Genomic DNA, 24,298 nt, shown 5'->3' on the forward strand with positions numbered 1-24,298 from the left:
CCTTGTTTGGTAGGCACCCTGCAAATGCCTAAACGTTATGATGATGAAGGCCCCCATGGCATTTGTTGTGCATGGGGTTTTCAAGTTTTGTACAATCTTGTTTTGATATAGCTCAATCTAGGAGCATTGCAAAAAAAAGAAAAAAGGGATAAACTTAGGTCTTGATTTTGTGTGTGGTGCAATGGTAGCTGCAGGTTCTTGTAGAGTAGCAATAATGTCCTGGGAAACTACTTGCAGCAAGGGATGTCATGCTTGTGGATAGGGGAATTGTCACTACTTGAGGCCCTAGATCTGCTTTGAAGCCTCCACATGGTCACTTGTAAGCAAACCCCGCGTTTGCTCTTGGCAAAAGGAACATGTCCCCCTTGTGATCATAGATCACTGATGATCATGATCCATCTGGATCTTTGGCAGAGACAAAATTAAGTGGGGAGGGGTGCGAGCTCACAATGTCTTGCTCTTTGAGCTTACCAATGCGCTAGCACACGCGATCTGAAGAGTGTCACTAACTTGGGTGATATAATCATTAATTTCATCTATGTGACAGTTGTTCACATAAGAGTTCACGTCATGTTGCCACACGCTCCACATCTAGTTTATACCACCAAAGATGCAATGCACACCACCTCCAGTTCACATCCAATTTGCAACTAGTTCTCACCCAATTTACATGTTGATCTACAACCAATAATCACGCCGAGGCTTTTCAACCATAGATCCCCTCCAAAAGTGAGGGGTCATTTAGTGCCTATGCTTGGTTGCTGAAACAAGCCCATAATGTGAGCAAGAAAAGGGCCAGCTCCTTGAATCAACCCTTGCAATAATCGAACTCATGCATTGGAGCTTGCAGGCTGAGGTTTGAACACAACAAAGAGACATGAGAAGTCACGAAAAAAACTGCCAGCAAATGTCTTGTTGAGGCTGAAGTCAGACTTAATACATCATTGTTGATACATTCCACTGCAAGCATGCCATGAAAGGCATTAAAAGGGAAAATAAAACCACGTCATAACCAAATGCTCTCCTTGAATGGGGTAATTCAAAATGTTTTCAGGCATCCTCTCTAATGCCTTCTCGGATAACCAGAATCAAAACACACATGTTTCTTTTTCAGCCTGTTGGCTTACTGTGCTTTTTCGAGAAGACGGGGATGTTTTTTAACATAGAATTGCACAAGTACACAGGCTTTAAAGCTTATAAATTGAAATGAGAATTCAACTGCTTGCACACAAACATGTACTCATTACAGATGCGCTGAAGGATCTGCCTCTATGACAAGTTATTTGTCGAAGATCATGCTGCAAAGCCCCGTCTTTCAGCTGTTCTAGTATTGGCAAGCATGGGCCTTCACTTTCAGGTGAACAGCAGCTCAATATATGTCAAATGTATTGACAGGTTTGTGCTGAATATCATGAAGATACCTGCACAAAAAATAATCAAGTGAACACACACACACACACACACACACCTCTTATCAAATAATGGTATTTGGTAGTAGGTAACCTCGTTCTGTGTGATTCACACTTGCATGCCATCATCTTTGATATTGTAGTTTCGCACTTTTGGCTTGTGAGATTCTTGCTTTTTCAGCAAGTGTCTCAGATTTGCCTGCTGACTCATGGTACCCTTTAAAAGTAAGTCAGCAGTTAGTACTTTTGTGACACATTCAAAAGAATCTTCAAGTGCAGAGGTTCACATGCTGCTGATGAGAAAAATTACAATGCAATGAATATACCCTAGCATTACAAAGCCTGACAGACAGTTAAGACGGTTACTAATGTCCTTCTGGGTTTTCACTCTAAGGGATGTTGGAGAGGATGGCCTCGACAACAATGGGTTAGTTTCAGCTGTATACTTCCTAGCATGTCATCCATCAGCCGCTTCCCATAAGCAGCGTAAGAGGGAAACGAATTAGGGTTTTGGAGACGGGAACCTTAGAGATTGCTTTGGACTTCTGACATTGTAGACATGTAGTAGTGTTAGTGTGTATACGGGCTTCACCAGGGGCACTTTTCTCCCACTGGGTTTTTCCCCCTGGACATCCGGTGTGAAAGGACACCTTATCTCTTAGGGTTTCATATAAGCTTTGTAGCTCTGAGTTTGTAGATACATTATTATTCCAATACAAACAGACAGACTACAGAGATCTCGTACACAAGCTCTGTGTCTTCTCCTTCTCCATCTTCTTCCCACTCTGAGTTGCTGTCTTCCTTCTGTTTCCTGTTTCATCATCTTCAACAATTGGTATCAGAGCGAGGTGATTTCCAGAGCCTCTACTTGCGTTTTCGCGTCTGCGCGCGCAATCGCAGTTTTCAGGCAGTTTTCAGAAAATTTGCTCGTGGGAGCATCCTCGACGTTCCGGGAGTATTCTGATCAGGCGACCTGCGGTTTTACCCCCCTTTCGAAGCCGTTCGAGCCCTCAGAATTTTGTTCTGAGCAGCGTAGCAGAAGTTACTTTTCGGAGGCGTTTAGATAAAAAGGGTGTGCTTTTTGACAGATTTTCTTCATGTAAACAGTTCTTTTGGGAAGCAGCTTGTCTTAGCTTTGTGCTGAGATTTTGTGTAGAGTTTTTCTTGGATTGGAGAGGAGATTTGTGAATCTCTTGGAGGTTCTTTTGCTCTCTTGTGTGCATCTACAGTATGGCTCAATCTACGGAGAAAGAGATTTTTGGTGCGTTTACATCCGAAGACAAATTGGATGGTACCAACTATTCTCTTTGGTCTTTTATGGCAAAAAATGTTTTGGTTGGTAAAGGATTGTGGGTTATGTATCTGGAGATGAAGTTCGTCTAGGTAGCATTGCACCTGCCACGCCTGGTCGTGGTGCAGCTGTTGGTGCAGGACCCTCACAAGTCACTCCAGAGCAAAAGAGATGGGATACTAAAGATGCACAGGCTATGGCTGTGATTGCCTTAACCATAAAGAGGACAATCACACCACATATCAGATCTTGCAGAACTTCTGAGGATGCTTGGAACACTCTGCAAGCTATGTTTGGAGGAAGAAACGCTGCCAGAATAGAGTTTTTGAAGAAACAACTTGACAAAATACAGATGGACGAAGGTGACGATATTGTCGAGCATCTTACAAAAATCAGGGATCTTAAAGAGCAATTGCTTAGCATTGATGAAGTGATTCCAGAGAAGGACTTGGTTTCCAAAACACTCAATTCACTACCACCATCTTATTTGACTTTTCAGACTTCTTTGACTCTGTCTTTGCGAGCTAATCCTGACCCTCTTCATTTTGAAGAGTTAGTGGCTTTGCTATTGCAGGAGGATCAATCACGTAAGAACAAGTCTTTACAGGTGGATGGTATGGATCATGCTCTTGTTGTACAGAACAAAAACAGGGGTAAAGAGAGTGCTCATCACTCCAAGTCTAGTGCAGGACAATCTTCAGAGAAGTCCAAGAAGAAAGGTAAATGTCACTACTGCAAGAAACCTGATCACTACATTAATGAGTGTAAAAAGCGAATTGCTAAAGAAAAGAAGAAAGAGTCAAGTTTGGTTGTTTCAGCTTTTGGTGATTCTTCTACAGCTAAAGAAGAGTCTGCAAACTTTGTGCAGGATTCTTATGCTTTTGTAGTATGTTCAGATTTTTCTGCTTACAGTGTTGACAAGACACAAATGATTTGGTACTTTGATAGTGGTGCATCCAGGCATATTACTTCAAGGAAGGATTTGTTTTGTTCATTGGATGCAGCTCGAGCAGGAAAGAAGGTGACATGTGCAAATAATGCTTCTTATCCAATCAAAGGCGTTGGTAAGATTTTGATTACCATTTCAGATGGTTCAGATTTATGCTTGCCAGATGTCTTATATGTTCCAGGGATCAAGAAGAATTTGTTGTCTGTATCCTCTCTTGCAAAAAATGGTCTTCGGGTCATTTTTGAGGATGACAGATGTGTTGTACGAGATTGAGAGAATGGTTATTCTCTTATCACTACAGGTACGCTGGACAATGGACTATTTGTGCTAGATCGTTGTGAAAAACAGATTCAGGTATGTATTGCAGAAACAAAGACTCAGGCCATGCAGGATGCTGAGTTGTGGCATGCTAGATTTGGGCATGTTGGTTATGGCAGTTTGATGACTTTACAACGTCATAATATGGTGCATGATTTGTCTTTATTGGAGATGCCACCAAGACATGTATGTGAAGGTTGCGTTCTTGGAAAGATGCACAGATTTGCATTTTCGCAGGATGGTTCAGTTAGAGCGACACGAAAGTTGCAGCTTGTACACAGTGATGTATGTGGTCCTATGAGGACGCAATCTATAGGAAACAGTCTTTATTTTGTGACCTTCATTGATGACTTTTCCAGGTTTTGTTGGGTGTATCCACTCAAAGCAAAGTCAGATGTGTTTGCAGTTTTTCAACATTATGTCGCCATGGTTGAAAATGAAACAGGTTGCAAAGTACAGACTCTTCGTACCGATCGAGGAGGTGAATACATGTCAGGTGCATTTAAGGATTTTTTGGGAAAGAAAGGCATTAAACACCAATGCACTATGCCATACACACCACAACAGAATGGTGTTGCAGAAAGGAAGAACAGGTCTTTAATGGAGACGGCTAGATGTATGCTCAAGGCTAAGAGTTTGCCTCATAAGCTATGGATGGAGGCAGTTGCTTGTGCAGCACATGTTTTGAACAGGTGTCCTACTTGTGCCTTGAAGACCATTACTGCATATGAAGCTTGGTATGACAGAAAACCTTCAGTCGGTTATCTTCGTGTTTTTGGTTGTCTTGCTTATGCTCACATCCCTCAGCAGTTACGTGGGAAGCTTGATGATAAGGCAATCAAATGTATATTTGTGGGGTACAGTAGTGGAAGTAAAGGTTATAGACTTTACAATCCTGCTACAAACAAGATTTTTGAAAGTCATGATGTAATTTTTGCAGAAACTACTGCTCAACCTATGGTTGCTTTTGATGTACCTCATATGCAGACACATGATGTATTTGAAGGTTTGCTTCCTTCTTTTGTGGAGAATCAAGAATCACAACAGGTTGATAATCTTGATCAATCTTTTGATCAGCATGTGACACCTCATGATGTAGAGGAAATTGTGCGTGAAGAGCAAGAAGTTCTCAGGGAAGAAAGAACCTTGCCTAAATAGGTTCAGAAAACTTTGCAGGATAGCAAGTTGGATGCACCGTTGCCACGAAAAACACGTGCTGGTACTACTTTTGGCAGAGAACAAGTAGATTTGGCTTGCTTTAGCACTCTTTGTGATGCAGATGAGCCCGATTCATTTGAACAAGCTTTAGAGTGTGTTCAGTGGAAAGATGCTATGCAGCAAGAAATTGATTCTATTCATAAGAATCATACATGGGATCTAGTGGACTTGCCTACAGGTAAAAAGCCTATTAGTACAAAGTGGGTTTTTAAGGTAAAAAGGAAACAAGATGGTACTGTTGACAGGTACAAAGCAAGGCTTGTGGCAAAAGGCTATGCGCAACAGAAAGGCATAGATTATGATGAAACCTTTGCTCCTACTTCTCGTGCGTCCACAGTTAGATCACTAGTTGCAATTGCTGCTCATCATGGTTGGAAAGTGCATCAGTTGGATATCAAAACTGCTTTTTTGAATGGTGATTTGCAGGAAGAAGTTTATGTAATTCAACCAAGTGGTTTTGTTGTAAAAGGTCAAGAGCAAAAGGTATGTAGATTGCGTAAAGCTTTGTATGGTCTCAAACAAGCTCCAAGAGCATGGTATGAGAAGATACATACTTATTTGATTGGCCAGGGTTTTCAGAATAGTCCAACAGAAAGTACTTTGTATGTCAAAAAGAGAGATGGAGTTCTCATTATGCTAACACTTTATGTGGATGATATGCTTCTTACAGGCAATAATGCAAATGAAATTGAAGCGTTTAAAGATGCTTTGAAAAAAACCTTTGAGATGTCTGATCTTGGTTTGCTACATTATTACTTGGGTATTCAGTTTGTGCAATCAGAGGATGGCATATACATGTTGCAGACAAAATATTTGCATAAAATTTTGGACAAGTTTGGTATGCAAAATTGTAAACCAATCTCTACACCTGTAGAAACTAGATCAAAGTTGAGCATGCATGATGCTGGAGAACCTTTTGATGTACATACTTATGCAGCAGCCGTTGGTTGCTTGATATATTTGGCAGGCAACACTCGTCTAGACATTCAATTTGGGGTTTCACAAGCAAGCAGATTTATGCACAGCCCAGGTATGCATCATTGGCAGACTGTGAAGCGCATACTTCGTTACCTTTCAGGTACCCCTAATCTTGCCATGTTCTTTCCAAGGGGGGATATGTATGGAAAGCACAGTTCTATGCAGCTTCTTGGTTACAGCGATTCAGATTGGGTTGGTGATTTTGACACACGACATTCCACAAGTGGCAATTGTTTTTTCTTGGGAAATGCATGTATATCTTGGCTAAGCAAGAAGCAACTCACAGTGGCTACATCAACTTGTGAAGCTGAGTACAGGGCAGCTTTCACGGCAACAGTTGATTGTGTATGGATACGCAGGTTATTGGCAGATCTTTGTGAGTGTCAACAGGCACCCACTACCATTTTCACTGACAGTCAGAGTGCTATGGCAATTGCAAGGAATCCAGTATTTCATGCAAGAACAAAGCACATAGAGGTTCACTACCACTATGTCAGGGAAAGGCTACATGCAGGGGAGATCACACTAACTTACTGTCCTACACAGGATAACATTGCAGATCTATTTACGAAGGCGTTATCACGAGAAAAGTTTGAAGCTTTCCGAAAAGCTTTGGGCTTACTCTCATACACATGATGATCTGCTACCTTGTACGGATTCACACTATCACTACAAGGGGGATTTGTAGACATGTAGTAGTGTTAGTGTGTATACGGGCTTCACCAAGGGCACTTTTCTCCCACTGGGTTTTTCCCCCTGGACATCCGGTGTGAAAGGACACCTTATCTCTTAGGGTTTCATATAAGCTTTGTAGCTCTGAGTTTGTAGATACATTATTATTCCAATACAAACAGACAGACTACAGAGATCTCGTACACAAGCTCTGTGTCTTCTCCTTCTCCATCTTCTTCCTACTCTGAGTTGCTGTCTTCCTTCTGTTTCCTGTTTCATCATCTTCAACAGACATTGGGTAGAAATTTAAAAAAGTATCACCAGAAAGGTACTTTAAATAGGATGAACCATGCAATGATCTTGCTGGCTTTTATGAGGGGAAGGATTCCTTCAATATATTAGGCAGATTAATGTGACATGATCCTCTTTATTCATCAAGGTTGGGTCCAGTACTCGTACTTTTGGGTTTGAGCCGCTGAATTAGTACGTACGTGTACATAACATGCGTACCTTTTGATATTTTCCTCATATCTCTGGTAAGTAAGATATCCATTGTCATGTCTTGTGTAGGATCATAGGACCACAAATGTAGGATCGTAGGACCACAAATATAAGGGCTCATATCGACCTTAATGTTGAAGGAGAGATAAAAGAACACCAGAACAAGATAAAACACCCCCATACTCATTTCCCCGCACTCACGCATTGTGATGCACACTCTTATTCATGATTGAATGTACACGATTCAGCGATGATATGGTGTTTGCTGAAGGAAAAACATGTTTGGTTTGGATTGAGGATTGTGGCTAGGAATAAAGCTTATATTTCCTTTTGTCCTTTCAGCTCTATATTACCAATGTTACTTAACGTAGAAAGATCTAGTTGTACTTTACGTACTCTTTTTAGGAGAGCGTACCATACTGCGTATTGTATCGCACTTTATTGTACGTATCGTATGCATGGACCTACCTTGTTATTCAGGATGGTGTTTGTGCCTTTCCAAAATAGGGAGGGGTATACCAGTAGTGGGTTTTTTCAGGAAAGACTGGAGGGAGGAGTGAGATACCTTGCGACCCTGTGGCCAGTTTACAAGGATGGCTGCAAGACAGACACTTTCACTTGGTGGACCACGAGTTGTGCTGGACTTAGTGGACCAAGCCGACCAGGACCTGAGAGGTGGACCACGCAATAGAGCTAGATTGGGGATGATGAGCCCTTAGTGGATGGATTTTCCTAGCTGGACTTTTCTTTCGGGCAGGAGTACTCTTGACATGTGTGGCTCTCCATTCGCCACACATCCATACCACCCGAGACTTCCCTTATATCGTATTGGGATATTTATCTCCATACCTGTCATCTTAGGAGGAACCTTTAATTGATTCTAGTCATGAGTCTAGTTCTAGTGGCCATGAAGTCAGTGCACTCTCTGCACATTTACCATGCACTATCGACCATTGACACCCCCTTTGTATTCAAGTTGTCGTACGTCGTTTGGAGTTGAGTTTCTTTGTACTTGGTCCACTGCAGCGAATTGATCTTCGGTTTTGCAGCCCATTGTGTCTACTGTGCTTTTGTCTTGATGTGCGTTCTATTATCTAGTGTCTGTTTCCACTTCAACTCTGTTGTTATCTGCACGAGACATGTGCATACTCCTCTGAGTTCACCCACATCAAGCACTGAGCACCTTGTACACATTTCTCTGCTACTATATGTCCTCTCCTCTTTGGCACACCCGGTGGGACCTAGTCTTACTTAGATTAGTCTTTCAAGGTCCATCTAGCTAAGTTGTGACAGTTGGTCCACTAGCTGCTGGTCTAGTAGGTAGACTAGTCCACAGGCTAGTCTTGGGGGTCAATTACTTCTTGGTCTAGTAAGTCTGAGCAGACAAGTCAGGTGGGTTGACTACGTGCTGGTCTGTCAGGTGGGCATAGTCCAAGCAGGGGTCTTCTCTTTCAAGTTGAACATTGTAAGTGTAGGCTAATCAAGGCCTACAAGCTTCCCAAGCTGAGCTGTGCTAGGTGGCCAGTTGAGCAGGTTGCGCTATGCTCATGTATGATCTAGACAAGGGAGTCTAGAGACACCTAAGTGAGTCCTTTCCTCTGCTGAAGCTATACCATAGAAGGCGGCAACCTTTTTATACCTTAGCTGGGCCTTGCCTTTGCAAAAGCGCTCGAAGTCCACCTCCATTACTCCCCAGATTCTTTATTTCACTCCAACCCAAAACCTCACCTTCACCACCTTTACCACCTTGCCCCTCCACTCCACCTCAGTCTCCCCTTTTCCCTTCGAACCAGCAAGATTGGACGACGACTTGACCAACATTCTAGAAAGGGAAGTTTCAAATCTTCAAAGGGCCCTCAACTGAAGATGTAGATGATCAGGTGAGACGGTTTGTTTCTTTATTCCAGGGTCATCGTCTCAATAGCAAATATGCTTATCTAGTGCTCTTCCCCTCTACATTGAACAGCCACCCCATGTACTAGGTTGTATGAATACTAGGTCTTTTGTTCATCCTTGGGACCATCAAAGGTGTCAAATGTTACAGCCTTGGACACTCCAAGCGAGAAATCAATAGCAACACACGAACAAAAACTGCAAAATCACTGAAGTTGAAGAGAGAGAGAGAAATGAAATGACATGAAATGCTATATTAACGTCTTCAGAAGGCCAAAATGACCTATGAGACCAATCTGTTACAAAATAGTGAATCTAATACCATGTTTGGGTACAAAAGAAAGAACTAGAACAAAGATACTACTAGAATCCATCCTCATCTGCACTCTGGATGTCGAGAGAGTATGGCTCAAATCCTTTGCTGTAGTCTCCGTCGATGCTGTGTAGCCCCTCTTCAATCATGGCCGTGTCGATCTCCGTAGCTCCAGTGCTCGATCGATGAGAGTGCCTGTAGTGGTCGAATGAGTGTGGGCCGAGATCTTCAGTGATGGCTGCTCCTCTGGCTGTCCCATATCTAGTGAAAAGAAATCTGTAATCTGTCTCCAGGACTGTCTCTCTCTATCTCTCCCCAGTAAAGTGTCTCTATATCTGTGTAACTCAAGTAGATATAGCCCAAGACATCTCTGATCCTCATAACTCATGACCCTAGAGAAAGGACCGAAACCCTCTATGAATAAGCAGTGGAAACGGTCCCGTATTTCATAGTACACTTTGCAATGACATGTAATGTAGCTCTGTCTCTGGCTCTAGGTGGCATATCCTGCTGTTTGCTGGTATCCCTCTGAATCTACCAGTCTCAATCTCCAACTGATGTGAGGATGTGCGTATCTGACCAATGGCACACCGCAAACCATGAGACATGAGAGAGAAGAGAGTCGACACGGCACGGCGCAGTTCCGAGCCTAGATGCACTTACCCCAAAGACTCGTGCCTCTTTCGGTATTTCTTTATTATTGCTCTTCGCAAAGTACAACTCCCAAGGGACCAACTCTCTTCGAGACTACACTCACATGCTCTCTGAAAAAGTGGCCCTCCGAGCAGTTATAAACGTACAAGGGATGCCCAAAAGTAGAGCCCCAAAAGCTTATGTTCTAAAAGCACTAGAATCCAAAAGCATCTGTACACCCAAAAGTTGGCGCCGAGGATCTGCTAAAGCGGCCAACACAAAAGGCGGAAATCTGTACAGCAGTGTCACATGGCATCGAACACGATTTACCAAAATCAGCCCTCAAGCTTTTGATTTTTAAGGTTTTAGGCTCCTTGGCCGGTGCTCCATAAGTTGGTCGGGTTAGGTTTGTTGAAAGCACTAACCCCCTTCCATTTTAGGCCCCTCTGCCACACTTTCTGGGTTCAGTTCTTTTGGGTTCTGTAACCCCTTGTCCTCGCCGCCAATTCTTTCCAGTTGGGTACTCCACGTCATCACTTTGTGACATACCCCCTCTTGAAAGAATTGTAATCGTCCTTGATTACGCCTGCAAAACACTCAGAAGACAGAAGCTTTCTTCAATAGACACTGACTCTATGTACCCATGCACTAGAATTCCATAAATTCAACACTTCTACGAAGACATCAGTCATTGATAAATCACATTTTTGTTGAGGGTCTCAAATACAAATCACGAATTTAGCAATCACATTCAGATTGCGTTGATCTTTTCACGGATGTCTTGATCTATTAAATCTTGTTAATGTCACATTCATATCCTTTCTTTTCACATTTCAAGCAAGCCATGTCCATTACCATCCCCACAAGACAATACATTCACATAGCATGCAGTTCACAAAATCACACTTAGTTCACACTGAACATTGTGTTTCAATCATTCATTCTAGCCATCTCATTCCATCCAGAATTCTTGATGCACCTAGATCATTGTGCAACTATCTCATCCTTCCGAAACTCTTGGTGCACTCCCAACAGTATCCAACCATCTCATGTCGATAGAAATCTTGATGCACTATAATCACATTCAGTTCTCATTCACCTAGCCATCACATCCAGATCTCACTGATCTCTAACAGATATCTAGATGCAGTAAGTTCAAATCATCCATCTGACAAAATGCTTCATATATTTTATCTTCCTCTACATGTCTCTAACAATACACACATGAAAGAGCACATGTTATCAGTTCAATGAAGGAAATTTCCAATTCAATGTACATGTTTTCATAAAGTCGTTCCGCAAAATACTGTCAGCCTAATAGTACCCCTAAAATCTCAAGGAGAAATTAGTGACTTTATTCAATCTAGGCAATCTGTGACAAAGAAGTGGAGTGGCTCCCCTATTGTGCAGTCCGCACTGCACCAGATTCAACTTGCTGATTCATTTGTAGACATTGCTAGTAATCCAAAAGCTTCAAGGTACAACTCAAAATTGAAGAGAATTTGCGATGTTCTCCTCCCCCATCCACTTCGCATCGAGAGCCAAAAAGTGCCCTTGACCAAATTATCCAGTGGACCTAGCTGACCTTTCTGTTTTTTTCTTGTGCCTTGTGACTTGTTGGTAGCCTCACTTGTCTCCCCTGTCCAATACCTCAATCTGAATCATTGAAATTCTCTAATGAACCATCAGTAGATTCCCTTGCTTCGTTGGAGCCATCGAATGCACTATCAACTGATTCCCTTACTTCTTCGGAATTCTTTGATGAACTTTCATCCGGTTCCTTTGGTTCTTTCTTTTCCTTGGAAGACTCCTACCTCCTTGACACTAACTTGTATGTAGGATATGTCAATAAGCCGGCATGCATACCAAAGCATGTCCCATAAGTCTCTGAATTGAGTCACACTTATGTTGCAAACAATACCGTTGAATCTCTTTTGGCAAACCACAACAAAACCGTTGAATTTGATCTTTCAAATTGATCCATTGAAACGAGGACACTAACAAATAGATATCTCAAAACCTCTGGCAATAGTTATCCAATGTGTCTTTTTTAGTCATTCTCAGAGGATGCCAAGCTGTGATGACATCTTCTTCATATTCTTCCGTTATCCAGGCAAAAGTGAAAACTCTCTTGAATTTTACGCACTTCTTAGGTGCTTCTCTGAGCAACAATAGAGTAGACCACCATGTCTGTGCATTTCCTTTTAAGTAAGATGTCGCCCTTCGCACTTTGGAGCATTCCGAAAAACGACCTCCTGAGAAGGTGACGTCAAACAACTGTATGAATTCAAGGGCTCGATTGGTGTCTTCGTATAGTCTGGTAGCGTGAAAACATGTCAAACTTGACTACTTGATCCCCATCCTTGAACTCCTTGGACTTCTTGTTCTTTTTCTCACTGACTGAATTGTCAGCAGAGGTTGAGGTCTTCTGCTTTGAACTGCTAGATGGCTCCTTGTGCCTCCTAGAATTTTTCAAAAAACAGCTTTCTTACTTTTCCTCCGCTTCTTCCACTTTTTCTCATCCTCATTGGAACTAGAGGACGACGAACTATCGGAACACTCTGAAGACGAAGAAAAATCTGGGTCATCCTTGAAACGAACACGCGTTTTGGATTTGCTTACCACCTTGAACGTAGACTTTCGGCCCAAATAATCCCGAAAATCCACTAGTTTTTGAGGGAGTACAAGCGGAAGTGCGACGCGAGAGGCCATGGAGGTGTTGACTAGTGTGTTGGCCAAAGCTCTCTGAGGGAAGTCCTTTTGTAAGTAGATCAGCAGGATTTTCTGTGGTGTGAACTTTGACAAGCTGAATTTGCTTATCCTTGAGCATTTCCCTGATGAAATGATACTTCACATCCACATGCTTTGTCTTTGAGTGATAAACTCGATTGCGAGCCAATTGTATAGCACTCTGACTATCACAATATAACACAGGCACCTCTTCTTTGATTCCCAAATCTGTTACTAGTCGATTAAGCCAAATTGATTCTTTGCATGCCTCTGATGCTGCAACATATTCAGCCTCTGTAGTAGACTGAGTAACACAATCTTGTAATCTAGAACGCCATGATACTGCTCCACCAGCCAATGTAAAGACATACCCTGACGTAGACCTTCGGTTGTCTAAGTCACCTGCATAATCTGAGTCTATAAAACCCTTTACACTTAGCTCCTGACTCCCATAGCATATACGCATACTCTTTGTAGCTTTCAGGTATCTCAATATTCCTTTCACTGCCTCCCAATGTTTCTTGCCTGGGTTTGACATGTATCGACTTACTACTCCCACTGCAAATGCAATGTCTGGGCGAGTAGCAATCATTGCATACATCAAACTACCCACTGCAGACGCATATGGAATCTTATCCATTTCAGCCTGTTCTTCCTCAGACACAAGACAATCTTGTTTGCTAAGTTTCACATATGGTGGCGATGGAACACTCAATGCCTTTCCCTTCTCCATATTGAAACGTTGCAAAACATTGTCAATATACTCTGTTTGAGATAACCAGATCAACTTCTTTGATCTGTCTCTCTCAATGCGCATACCAAGTATATGACTTGCCTCACCCATGTCTTTCATGTCAAACGATTTTGCTATCTTTGACTTCAAAGCTGAAATTTCTTCCAAGTGCTTGCCAGCAATCAACATGTCATCCACATACAAAATAAGGATCAGCCAACTGCCATCGTTAGCCTTCTTTGTATATAGACAGTGATCGAACTCACTACATTTGTAGCCTTGAGAAAGCATAAACTTGTGGAACTTATGGTACCATGCCCTCGGTGAGCCATAAAGACTCTTCAACAATTGGCATACCAAATCTTCCTTGCCTTTCTCAACAAACCCTTCTGGCTGCTGCATGTAAATTTCCACATCTAAATCACCATGCAAGAACGCTGTCTTGACATCCATTTGGTGCAACACCAAATCTAATATAGCAACCAATGCAAGAAAGCATCTCAATGTAGTCATCTTGACCACTGGAGAGAAGACTTCATCAAAGTCAATGCCTTGTTCTTGCTTAAAGCCCTTGGCAACAAGCCTTGCTTTGTACTTTGGCTGACTATCATGAGCGGTGATCTTATACCTGTAAACCCATTTACAAGGTAGAGCCTTTTTGCCCCGTGGTAATTTAACTAGCTTCCATGTTTGGTTTTATGCAGAGCTATCATCTCTGACTGCATGGCCAATTGCCAATTCCCGGAGTCCTTCATTTGCATTGCTTCCTTGTAACATGAAGGCTCATTGCAATCAGTCAACATGACATAGTTCATAGATGGAACAAACCGATCAAGAGGTCGCGTGATGCATCCAGATTTACGCAAAATAGGTGGCTCAGGCTCAACCACAACCTGTGGTTCCACTCTATCTTGTCCTTGCTCCTCTTGAGCCCTGACATTTTGTCTTGCACGTGCAGGTCCATCTTCTTGGAAGACAACTCTTCTAATCTCCTCAACCCTCTCTGGTTTAGAATGATATTTGGCTTCATTAAAGTGAACATCATTGCTGCGGATAACCTTTCTGGATTCGGGATCCCAAAGTCTGTACCCCATCTCACCAGAATTACCATAGCCTAGAAAGATGCACTTTCTACTCTTTGGCTCAAGTTTGTTCCTAAATTCCTTTGGAACGTGAGTATATGCCTCACAGCCAAAGACTCTGAGATGCTTGTATGAGGGCACCTTGCCTGACCATACCATCTCTGCCACTGAATCCTTCTGCAAAACCTTGCTAGGAGATCTATTTATAAGATGAATAGCTGTTGATACAGCTTCAGCCCAGAACCCATTTGGCAGCTGTGCATTAGACAACATACTTCTGACCTTCTCTTGTATGGTCCTATTCATCCTCTCAGCAACACCATTTTGAGGAGGATTGTAAGGAGCAGTAAGTTCACGTTTTATACCTTTTGACTCACAAAAGTCCTGAAAGGCCTTTGAAACATACTCTCCACCATTGTCAGTGCGTAAGCATTTAAGCTTCTTGCCACTCTGATTCTCCACAAGTGTCACAAACGTTTTGAAAACACTAAACGCTTCATCCTTGTGCTTGAGAAAGTAAACCCATACTTTCCTCGAGTAATCATCTATAAATGTCATAAAGGAAGAATCTCCCCCTAGAGATAGATTAGGCATAGGTCCACACAAATCACTATGAACAAGTGCCAACTGTGTATCTCTTCTACTGCTTCTATGCTTATGTGGCTGCTGTGTTTGCTTACCATACAGACAATGTTCACAGAATTCAAAATCATTAAATGAAAAGCCAGGCAAATAACCAGAACGAGACAAGATTTCCATTCCCTTCTTGGACATATGTCCTAACCGGCTATGCCACAAAGAAACGTTCGACTGCTCGGTTACATTGATTACATTTTTAGAGACATTTGATACATAAATCATGTAAAGTCCTCCAGACTTTACTCCATGTGCTACTGTCATAGAACCCTTGGATATCTTCCACATGTTCTGTCCAAAAGTGGTGACGTAGCCAACATCATCAAGTAAACTTGTGCTGATCAAGCTCTTTGTAATTGCGGGAACATGTCTCACATTCTTCAGCGTGAAAGAAGAGCCATTCTGAAACTTCAATTGAACATCTCCAACACCTAAGATCTCACATGTCTGCCCATTGCCTAGCCGAACATGATCTTTAGTGGTCACATAAGAGGTAAACCACTGCGTGTTTGGAGACACATGAAGTGATGCCCCTGAGTCTATAATCCAGTCACTCAGTGCATGTCCATCAGATGCTTTAACTCCCTCAGAGACTTCCCTTAGAGAGCTGATCTACTTACAAAAGGACTTCCCTCAGAGAGCTTTGAGAAAGAGGCCATGGAGGTGTTGACTAGTGTGTTGGCCAAGGTAACATCAAGTTTTCTACCTTCAAGGGACTCTCCTCAGAAGATGCAGACGACCATGCAAGGAGGTTTGTATCTCTCTGTAGAGGTCGTGGTCTTAACAAGGAAGATGCTTATTTGGTACTCTTTCCATCTACCTTAGATGGCTTAGCAGATAAATGGTACAGTTAGTTTGCAGGGAACCATTTTGCAACTTGGGCAGCTTTAAGACAACAGTTCTGTGCAGCATTCAAGCCAAGTGACTACCAGGAAAAGGTGTTGGATGAGTTAGCCAACATGGTGCTCCAGCCAGAGGAGACTTTTGCAGAACTCATGACTAAAACCAAGTCTCTGGTTGCCAAGCTTCCCCAGCAACCCGGTGAATTTATGGTTAAGAAGTGGGTGGAGAAGGCTCTTCCCAAAACTTCTTAGCAAAAACTCCGAGAGAGTCTCCGACCCGACGCCACTCTAGAGGAGTTTGTCACGGCTGCTACCAGGATAGAGGGAGCTAGGAAGCTGTTGACCAACTCTCCTCAGGTAGAGACCCCTTCAGAGTTTTTGGAAAGTCCTTCTGATCCTTTAACTTCTTTACGCAGGGAATTGAAAGCCCTAAAGTTACAACGAGCTCTTCTAGAGCTAGAAGAGCTCAAGTCTCAGCAGGAGATGCCGTCATTGCCCTGAAATGAAGGATCACTATAGTAAGGATTACCCTAAAATTCGTACATCCACGGCTTCAAACCCAAGTCAAATCCAGAATGAGTTTGCCTTTTTCAAGCTCAATTTGATAGCAGTTAGCACTGTTCCTCAGCCGCCCCCTTCTACCCACGTGGTTACCCCTCAAAATAAGCTGTAGTTGGTAGAGGAGCCATCGGGTGTCCTCACTCGGGCCCAGAGAGCTTCCCTTGGTCTTAGTATTCCAACACGTTCAACTCCCCACACATTCTCCCAACAGTGGATACCCTGCCTTCAGCTGCTGACAAGCCATCACCCAGTGGCAAGCAAGAATCCAAATCTTTGCTCTCCGATCTTGATGAAGCTTTCTTGGAAGCAGTTTCCGATCTACAGAAGATCAAGGTACCAAAGAAACAACAGGTAGAAAAAGAGACCCTTACAGCAGAGACAATACTGAAGAACACTTTTCAACAAGTGTCGCTCTATGACATGCTGCAACTAGATGCGAGTTTTAGAAGCGATACCCTTGTTATTCAATCACTTTACCCCGGAGCAAGTCCTAGTGGTGGGCACGTTCCAGTGCGACCATCAGAGTCCTATATGATATCCAATCCCGCTGCTCTCCTCATTGATTATAGAAGCCCTCGCCTGATAGTGTCTGTCTTGGGGTAGAAATTTTCAGGAGTAATTGTGGACGGTGGATCTGGCATCAATATGATGCCTGAGTTCACTATGATGGCCCCCTTCACGGTAACATTGGCCGACCAGAGGACAGTATATCCAATCCCGCTGCTCTCCTCATTGATTATAGAAGCCCTCGCCTGATAGTGTCTGACTTGGGGTAGAAATTTTCAGGAGTAATTGTGGACGGTGGATCTGGCATCAATATGATGCCTGAGTTCACTATGATGGCCCCCTTCACGGTAACATTGGCCGACCAGAGGACAGTATACCCTGGGGGCATAGTGGAAAAGGTGCCTCTGCAGGTACAAGATTTCACTTTTAGTTTGGATTTTGTTGTGATTCGTCTTCCACAGGTGGAGGGCGGATTTCCCTTGCTCATCGGAAGACCATGGCTGCGACACACTAAAGCACTTCATGATTGGGGAAACGATGCCATGTGGATACATACTCCTGGCTTCCCGATGCAACCAATTCGCCTAGGAGGTATGGATCCCGTCGTGCAACATAGTTCTTTGTCACTAGAAACCAGCCTTGAATTGGAACAGCCTACTCCACCTGACGGGTCAGATGAGGATCTGTTGGAGTGGTTGGATGCTACGAAATCTATGCCCTGTTTTGGAGTTTCGATTCACTCTTTGCCTGAAGGTACACCCTCTTCCAATGTTTCCATAGTAACTAAACCTAATGAGCCACCTGAGCCAGCTAAGGTCGAAGGTCACAGAAGCTACTCCTGATGAGCCCTTGGTGGAAGCCTTTGAATTTGGTGAGCCTATAAAGAATCATAGAAGCGGGAAGAAATCACCTCTACAAGAGTTCACTCCCCTTCATACATCAGCCTTAGTGGTGTCTACTTCTCCGACCAGAACAAAGCTCTCCTCTGTGTCTAGCGAACTCCCTTCACAGAGCCTGTCCTGCTGGATGAATTCCTTGCTCATGATAGTTGTCTTGCTCATGGTACCTCCTCATGCTCTCCATCAACTGCCGCACTCTGTAGCATCTCCTCCTCAGTCAGTGGACCATGGAATTCATCTGCAATGGAACACAAATTATTTCCGGCCACCCCCTCACACCCTCTTGCCCCCATCTACTCCCTATCCCCTACACCCTACACTCCCCCTCACACCCCCTCGCCCCTACCCACCCCCTACTCGCACCTACCCACCCCCTCCCTGCCCTCGCCCCCTACTCACTTGCTACAGTGTACACAATTAGTACAGTTGGTCTGGTCTGGTTCACACTGGACGGACTCTCTGGGCTGAGCAACGACACACGTGGCAGGGATACTATGATGGTTCTAGTGGACATCGTGGCCAGGTCACCATCACCACTCAGTCTGGAGATAGACTTAGATGGCCGACATTATGAACCGTTGGTGGCTCTTTATGGTGGGACATGAGTACTAGTTGTTGGGTCATAGAGATTATCTTCTAGATATATGGTCCAGTGTCGTCCTCGAGAGGAGCGAGTCTATACACATAGCATGTCTTCACCATCCCTGCACATCTGAGCCTCGATACCCCCATTGTACCTGTGAGTCCTGGGCTGGAGCTGAGTGTGCTGCCATGCCAGAGTCTGTATCGGTTCTTTGAGATAGTCGAGTCATATGGTTTGGTCTACTGTTGTGTCTCTGTGAGCTCAATTGTTATCTATTGTTCCTTTGTTTTCAGTCTGTTTCAAGTGAGATTGTCACACACATTGCACTGAGGAGCACCCACTGTAGAGAGCACGACATACTATCCGCGCTACATAGGGTTAGGTTTATTAAAAACCCTAACCCCCTCAGCCACACTTTCGGGGTTCAGTTCTTCCGGGTTCTTTAACCCCTTGTCCTCGCGGCCAGTTCTTTCTAGTTGGGTCACTCTATGACATCAAACTTGACACTTTGTCCACCTTCCTTGTAATCTTTCTGGACACCCCATTGTGCAAGCTGATTATAGGGAGTGGGTTGTCGTAGAGTATTCCTTGCTCCTCCAAAGGTAGAGCCAAAAGATGGTACCATACCCCCTCTATCTATCCTAGCTTTCTTCCAAAGGTTGAACTAGTGTAGTTGCCTTGCATGCCTGGCACTGTACCGAACAATCCTCCATTGTTCCTTGGCACATTAGTCCCAAATGCTCCATAACCCCCAAATGGCATCCATGGATTTCCTTGACCCACCATCCAAGTGAAGGTGGGTACTACCCCCAAGAATCTGAGGAAGTTGGTGTTTCCTCCTATGTGTTGCTGACCCCCCAGATATTCAGATTCTTTTGGGGCCTCTGCCTTTTTGACGGCGGTTGTGACTAGAGGGTTCAAAGCCATATCCTTCCATTGTTTGAAGATTGTCTGGATGGCCTTCTCCCCCATGTGCTTAATATATCTGGGATCCTTGGAAAATAGAACAAAGTGATCCAATCTGTTGTCAAGTTCAGCCTGCCTCTCAATCTTTTTTAACACCGACTTCAACCTCGACCTCTTCCTCAACTTCTTCATACTCCTCTTGATGGTTATTAAGGTCCTATGAGTTCTCTAGGTGCTGAAAATTTCTCTCTAATCTAGATCGGATTACCCTTATTAGAGAAAATAGCTCGGCTTTGATACCACTATAACCAATTGGTGCTACTAGCTAGGCGCTGGAAAACAGCAAACTTTAATTTTCAGCCCAATTTGGGGAGAGAGAGAGAAATGAAATGAAATGTTATATTAACGTCTTAATAGGCCAAAATGACCTATCAAACCAATCTGTTACAAAATAGTGAATCTGATACCATGAGAGAGAGAGAGAGAGAGAGAGAGAGAGAGAGAGAGAGAGAGAGAGAGAGAGAGAGAGAGAGAGAGAGAAATGAAATGTTATATTAAAGTCTTCAAAAGGCCAAAGTGACCTATGAGACCAGGAAGTTACAATGCGGTGTATCTGATATCAAGTCAGATTAACAAAACAAAAGAAATTAAATTAAACTAAACTAGGGATAACAAGATATAAATACTGCGAAATCCTAAACTAAGCGGATAGGTGTGAAAGGCGAAAGGCGTGAAACGTGTGAACTGAGCTATACAATGTGTAGACAATTTGGGAGGGAAGTAGAGATCTATCTGCATAGAGATCCATCTTCATCTGCACTCTAGACAATGAAAAAGTATGGCTCGAATCCTTTGTTGTAGCCTCCTTCGAAACTGTGTAGCTCCTCTTCTCCATCGGGGTCGTCTAGATCTCCCTAGCTCCAATGCACGGTCTATGAGAATGCCAGTAGTGCGGGTAGACCTCTCCACTGTTGGTTGCTCCTCTGTCTGTTCTTCAGGGTGTTCAGTATCTAGTGTAAAGAAATCTGTGATCTGTCTCTGGGGTTGTCTCTCTTCAGCTCTCCTCAGTAAAGTTTCTCTATGCCTGTGTAGCTCAAGTAGATATAGCCCAAGACATCTCTGATCCTCATAACTCATGACCCTAGATAGTGGCCCGAAACCTTCTCTGAATAGACAATGAAAACGGCCTCGTATCTCATAGTACACTGTGTAATGACATATGTAATGTATCTCTGTCTCTGGCTCTAGATGGCATAAGCGGCATATCTTGCTATCTGCTGGTGTCCCTCTGAATCTGCCAGTCTCAATCTCGAGCTGATGTGAGGACGTGCGTATCTGGCCAATGGCACATCGGACACCATGAGAAAGATGCCTGTCCATATAGCTAGGTCGAATCACAAACCCATCCCTTGTGAGGTGGAGAAAATGCTCTCTATAGAAAGCCGTCTTTGTGCCCAACTCCAGTATCGGCTCTATCCATGTCCTCCTTGTGTCTAGTTGAATCAGATCCTGATGAATGAGTCTATTAATCTCTACCCGCGTCAAAGACCTCAAGGGTGCCTGTAGAGAGTATTGAAAAGGAGGGAACCTATCCATGGTGAAACCATGTGTCTGAAACCATGATGCCATCTGTGCATACCAGCATGATGTATCCCCATTAAGAGCTAATGTATGGAGGACTCTAGAGCCACCCTGGCATATCTGTCTCTGGTAGTATCCCACAGACTGTGCACAAAAGAGACTGATCTAGTAAGTGCCTCAATCACCATAGGGGGAGCAGCTTTTGGTACCATGTCAAATGCTTTACGAAAATCCACAAAGCTACAATAGATCCGTCTCCCATTTGCTCTGCCCTCCTCAATGATGGCCCTGAGTGTTAGAATATGATCAAGAGTGGAGAAACCCCTCCTGAAGCTGGCTTGACCCTTCGCTCGTACACCCTCGCCCTCTGCCCAATTACTCAAGTGTTGCTCCAGGATAGATGCATACAACCGTGCCAATGTGTGTCCAACCATAATAGTGCCGTAGTTCCCGGGCTCTGTAGGGTCACCAGCCTTGAAGATGGGCACAATATTAGACAACCTCCAAGTCTCAAGTAATCCCTCACACATGGCACGATTGAACAACACTGCGAGAACCTCCATCAGCATATCCCTGGCATGTATAAAGTGCTCCGCTACTAGACCGTCATGATCATATGCCTTCCCGGTCTTCATCCCCTCGATGGCCCTTTGTACCATCTCAGGTGTAAAGAAAGTGCTCGTAGCTGGGCAAGGCTTGGTAGGGTCTGGAAGGGGTTCCTGTCCAGGAACCGTATATAATGATGTCGCATATTGGCCCCACACCTCAGGTGAAGTAATCATTGGGAGAGGGGAGTGTTCATGGAAGAGTCTCCATGCCTCTCCTGAGTCCCTACTAAAGAACATTTGATACAAGTCTTGCTCCATCTGAGCTAGGTAAGCTCGCTTCTTCCGTCGCATAAGGCGTCGGAAAGCAATCCGAGACTGTTTGTAAGTGATGACTCCTAAAAGAAGATCCCTTTGAAGCTGGGCTCTCATCTCTCTGCACTCCTCATCATACCAACTATTCTGGGGCATGCTCCCAGAATGTCGTCTCTTGCCCGGCTGAGTGTGTGGGTATGCCACTGATGTAGCCCCATGCAGTGTCTCAGTCAGTAGAGTGGTGCACTCCTCCACTGAGAGGCATGTACCATTTGTGCCAGCTGTGCCTTCCAATAGACGGTCCCAATCTCCTCTGAATAAACGAAATCAGTCTATGGTGTAAATGTATAGTGGGTGTGTGACCTGCCTCCTGATGTCTGGGTTGTACTATACTGAAATTTAACAGATAGTGTCAAGAGAGCATGATCTATTGCTATGCCCACTGGCCTGGCTCCCACTGTGAAGTCTTGAATGCAGGGGACAAAGCTCGGTTGTGTCATAACATAATCCACTGTACTGGCCCCATGTCTATGTGGAAAGCATGTGAAACCGGCTGCTCCAGGAAATCGCTGTAAGCCATTAAGTATGGCTAATCCATGTGTAGTCGTCATTTCCATGAGGTATCTCCCATACTCCGTTTGCTCTCTGTCATCTGAGCATCTGTCAAGTCCCAACTCACCCACATCCAGCTCTCTAAGCATCTCATCTGAAGTGTCGTAGAAGACTGTCTACGAGTTGCCCGTTCGGGCATTGAAGTCCCCTAGGAGAATGATATCACCATCCCTAGAGAACTCCCAAATGTCATCATCTAGGATAGAGAAAGGCGATTGCCCTCTGGATACGGCATACATTGATGTACTGGGAGGAAAGTAACATATGGCAATATATAGGAATCGACCTGTGTCAGCTCTCAGTCTCACCCACATATATCTAGCATGATCATCTCTTCGTACAATATGCAGTAATGGTTGTAGTTCCTCTCTGAATAGCACTGCTACTCCTCCTGAGCCTCTACTCCCATGCTTAGATCTCGCATTTGTCCTGTGAGCTGTTTCCCATCTGTATACATGTGGCATTACTTGTCCAGGGGCCTGATGAGTCTCTGAGAAGAACACAATATCCTTGTCTTTGGAACTCTCCTCAAATGCACCCACGTCCAATCTCATAGACCCATTACAATTCCAGGTAGCCATCTTCAGTGTGGTCCCATATGTCTCGCACCGTCATGCAGTACGCCGCTCTAAAATCACCACCCGTCCATCTCTATAGAAGGCTATCTTTCCCTTCTCCCTTGCCGCTATAATCTCTGGCATTACCTCTCTCATATGTGCGAGCTGTGAGAGAGTTAGGTCATCACCGAGGAAAATACCTGTCTTTTTGAGAGTAGGCCTCTTCCTCAAGAATTCCTTCTTCCCTTCCAACGAGGGGAAGAGAAGTATGAGAGCTCTCCCCTTTGAAGACTCTCCCGTGCCATCACTTTTCTTACCTACCCTCCATGCCTTTGTGTGCAAAGGCTTCTCCATCCCCATCATGGATGGAAGGCTTGTGACCTCTTTCTCCACATTGTTTATGTCCTTGAGACCGGTCACTCTCACATGCAATGCTCGCATCCACCTTCTTTGTTCCTCTTCGAGAGTCATGTTGATAATCGTCGGTGTACAAGGAGTTTCTTGACCTTTCCCTTTCTTGGCGACCTCAATCCATTTTTCAGCCTCGTCCGCCTTTTTCTGTGTCCTTGTTATCATCTCCGCCCATGAAGATGTCTTTGCCACACTCAGTTTCTCTTCCTCTGTGATCATCCTTGTTCCTTAATTTCCTTGATTTCATCTATTACCGAGGGTTGAAATTCGCCTTCCTCTAGTCCATTGCTTACTCTATCAGCAAACTCCTGTTTAAGGGCTGAGACTTCTTTTTTGAGTGCACGTATTTCTGCGTTAAGGCTCTCTTTCTCCTCCTTCCACTGTGCGCCTTCATTGAAGACCATCTGAAGGAGGTTGGCCTTCTCCTTCCACCATCCTTCCATCTCTGTTTTCCACTCCTTTATTTCCCTCTCCATCAGCGCCATCCGCTTATTTGTGAGCATGAAGGTTGCCTTTGCTCTTGGCTTGCAAACACGTGAGACATTGGCGGCTTCCGTGTCCTATGCAGGGTCTTCTTCAAGTGTGACAGTTTGTGCAACATCCATCAAGCATTCATGGCCTTG

The 24,298-nt window shown here is 44.0% G+C and overlaps 1 protein-coding gene across 6 annotated transcripts in view; it reads right to left on the reverse strand.

The window, feature by feature from the left end:
• Nucleotides 1-1,183: 1,183 nt before the first annotated feature.
• Nucleotides 1,184-24,298, reverse strand: part of LOC147443073 (uncharacterized) — a 224,755-nt gene continuing 201,640 nt past the window's right edge. For 3 of the 6 annotated variants that reach the window (XM_086529008.1, XM_086529007.1, XM_086529005.1), the window contains 2 exons: nucleotides 1,504-1,626; nucleotides 1,184-1,421 (listed from right to left, as the gene is read on the reverse strand). In XM_086529008.1, the coding sequence (XP_086385134.1) occupies nucleotides 1,519-1,626 (108 nt within the window). In that variant the 3' untranslated portion in view covers nucleotides 1,184-1,421; nucleotides 1,504-1,518. Of the gene's footprint in view, nucleotides 1,422-1,501; nucleotides 1,627-24,298 lie in introns of those variants that run through there. The other 3 variants (XR_015190226.1, XM_086529006.1, XR_015190227.1) reach the window with 2 other exon arrangements.

The sequence above is a fragment of the Adiantum capillus-veneris genome, chromosome 14 (genome assembly GCF_014529385.1).
Source record: "Adiantum capillus-veneris isolate H3 chromosome 14, ASM1452938v2, whole genome shotgun sequence".
NCBI lineage: Eukaryota > Viridiplantae > Streptophyta > Polypodiopsida > Polypodiales > Pteridaceae > Adiantum > Adiantum capillus-veneris.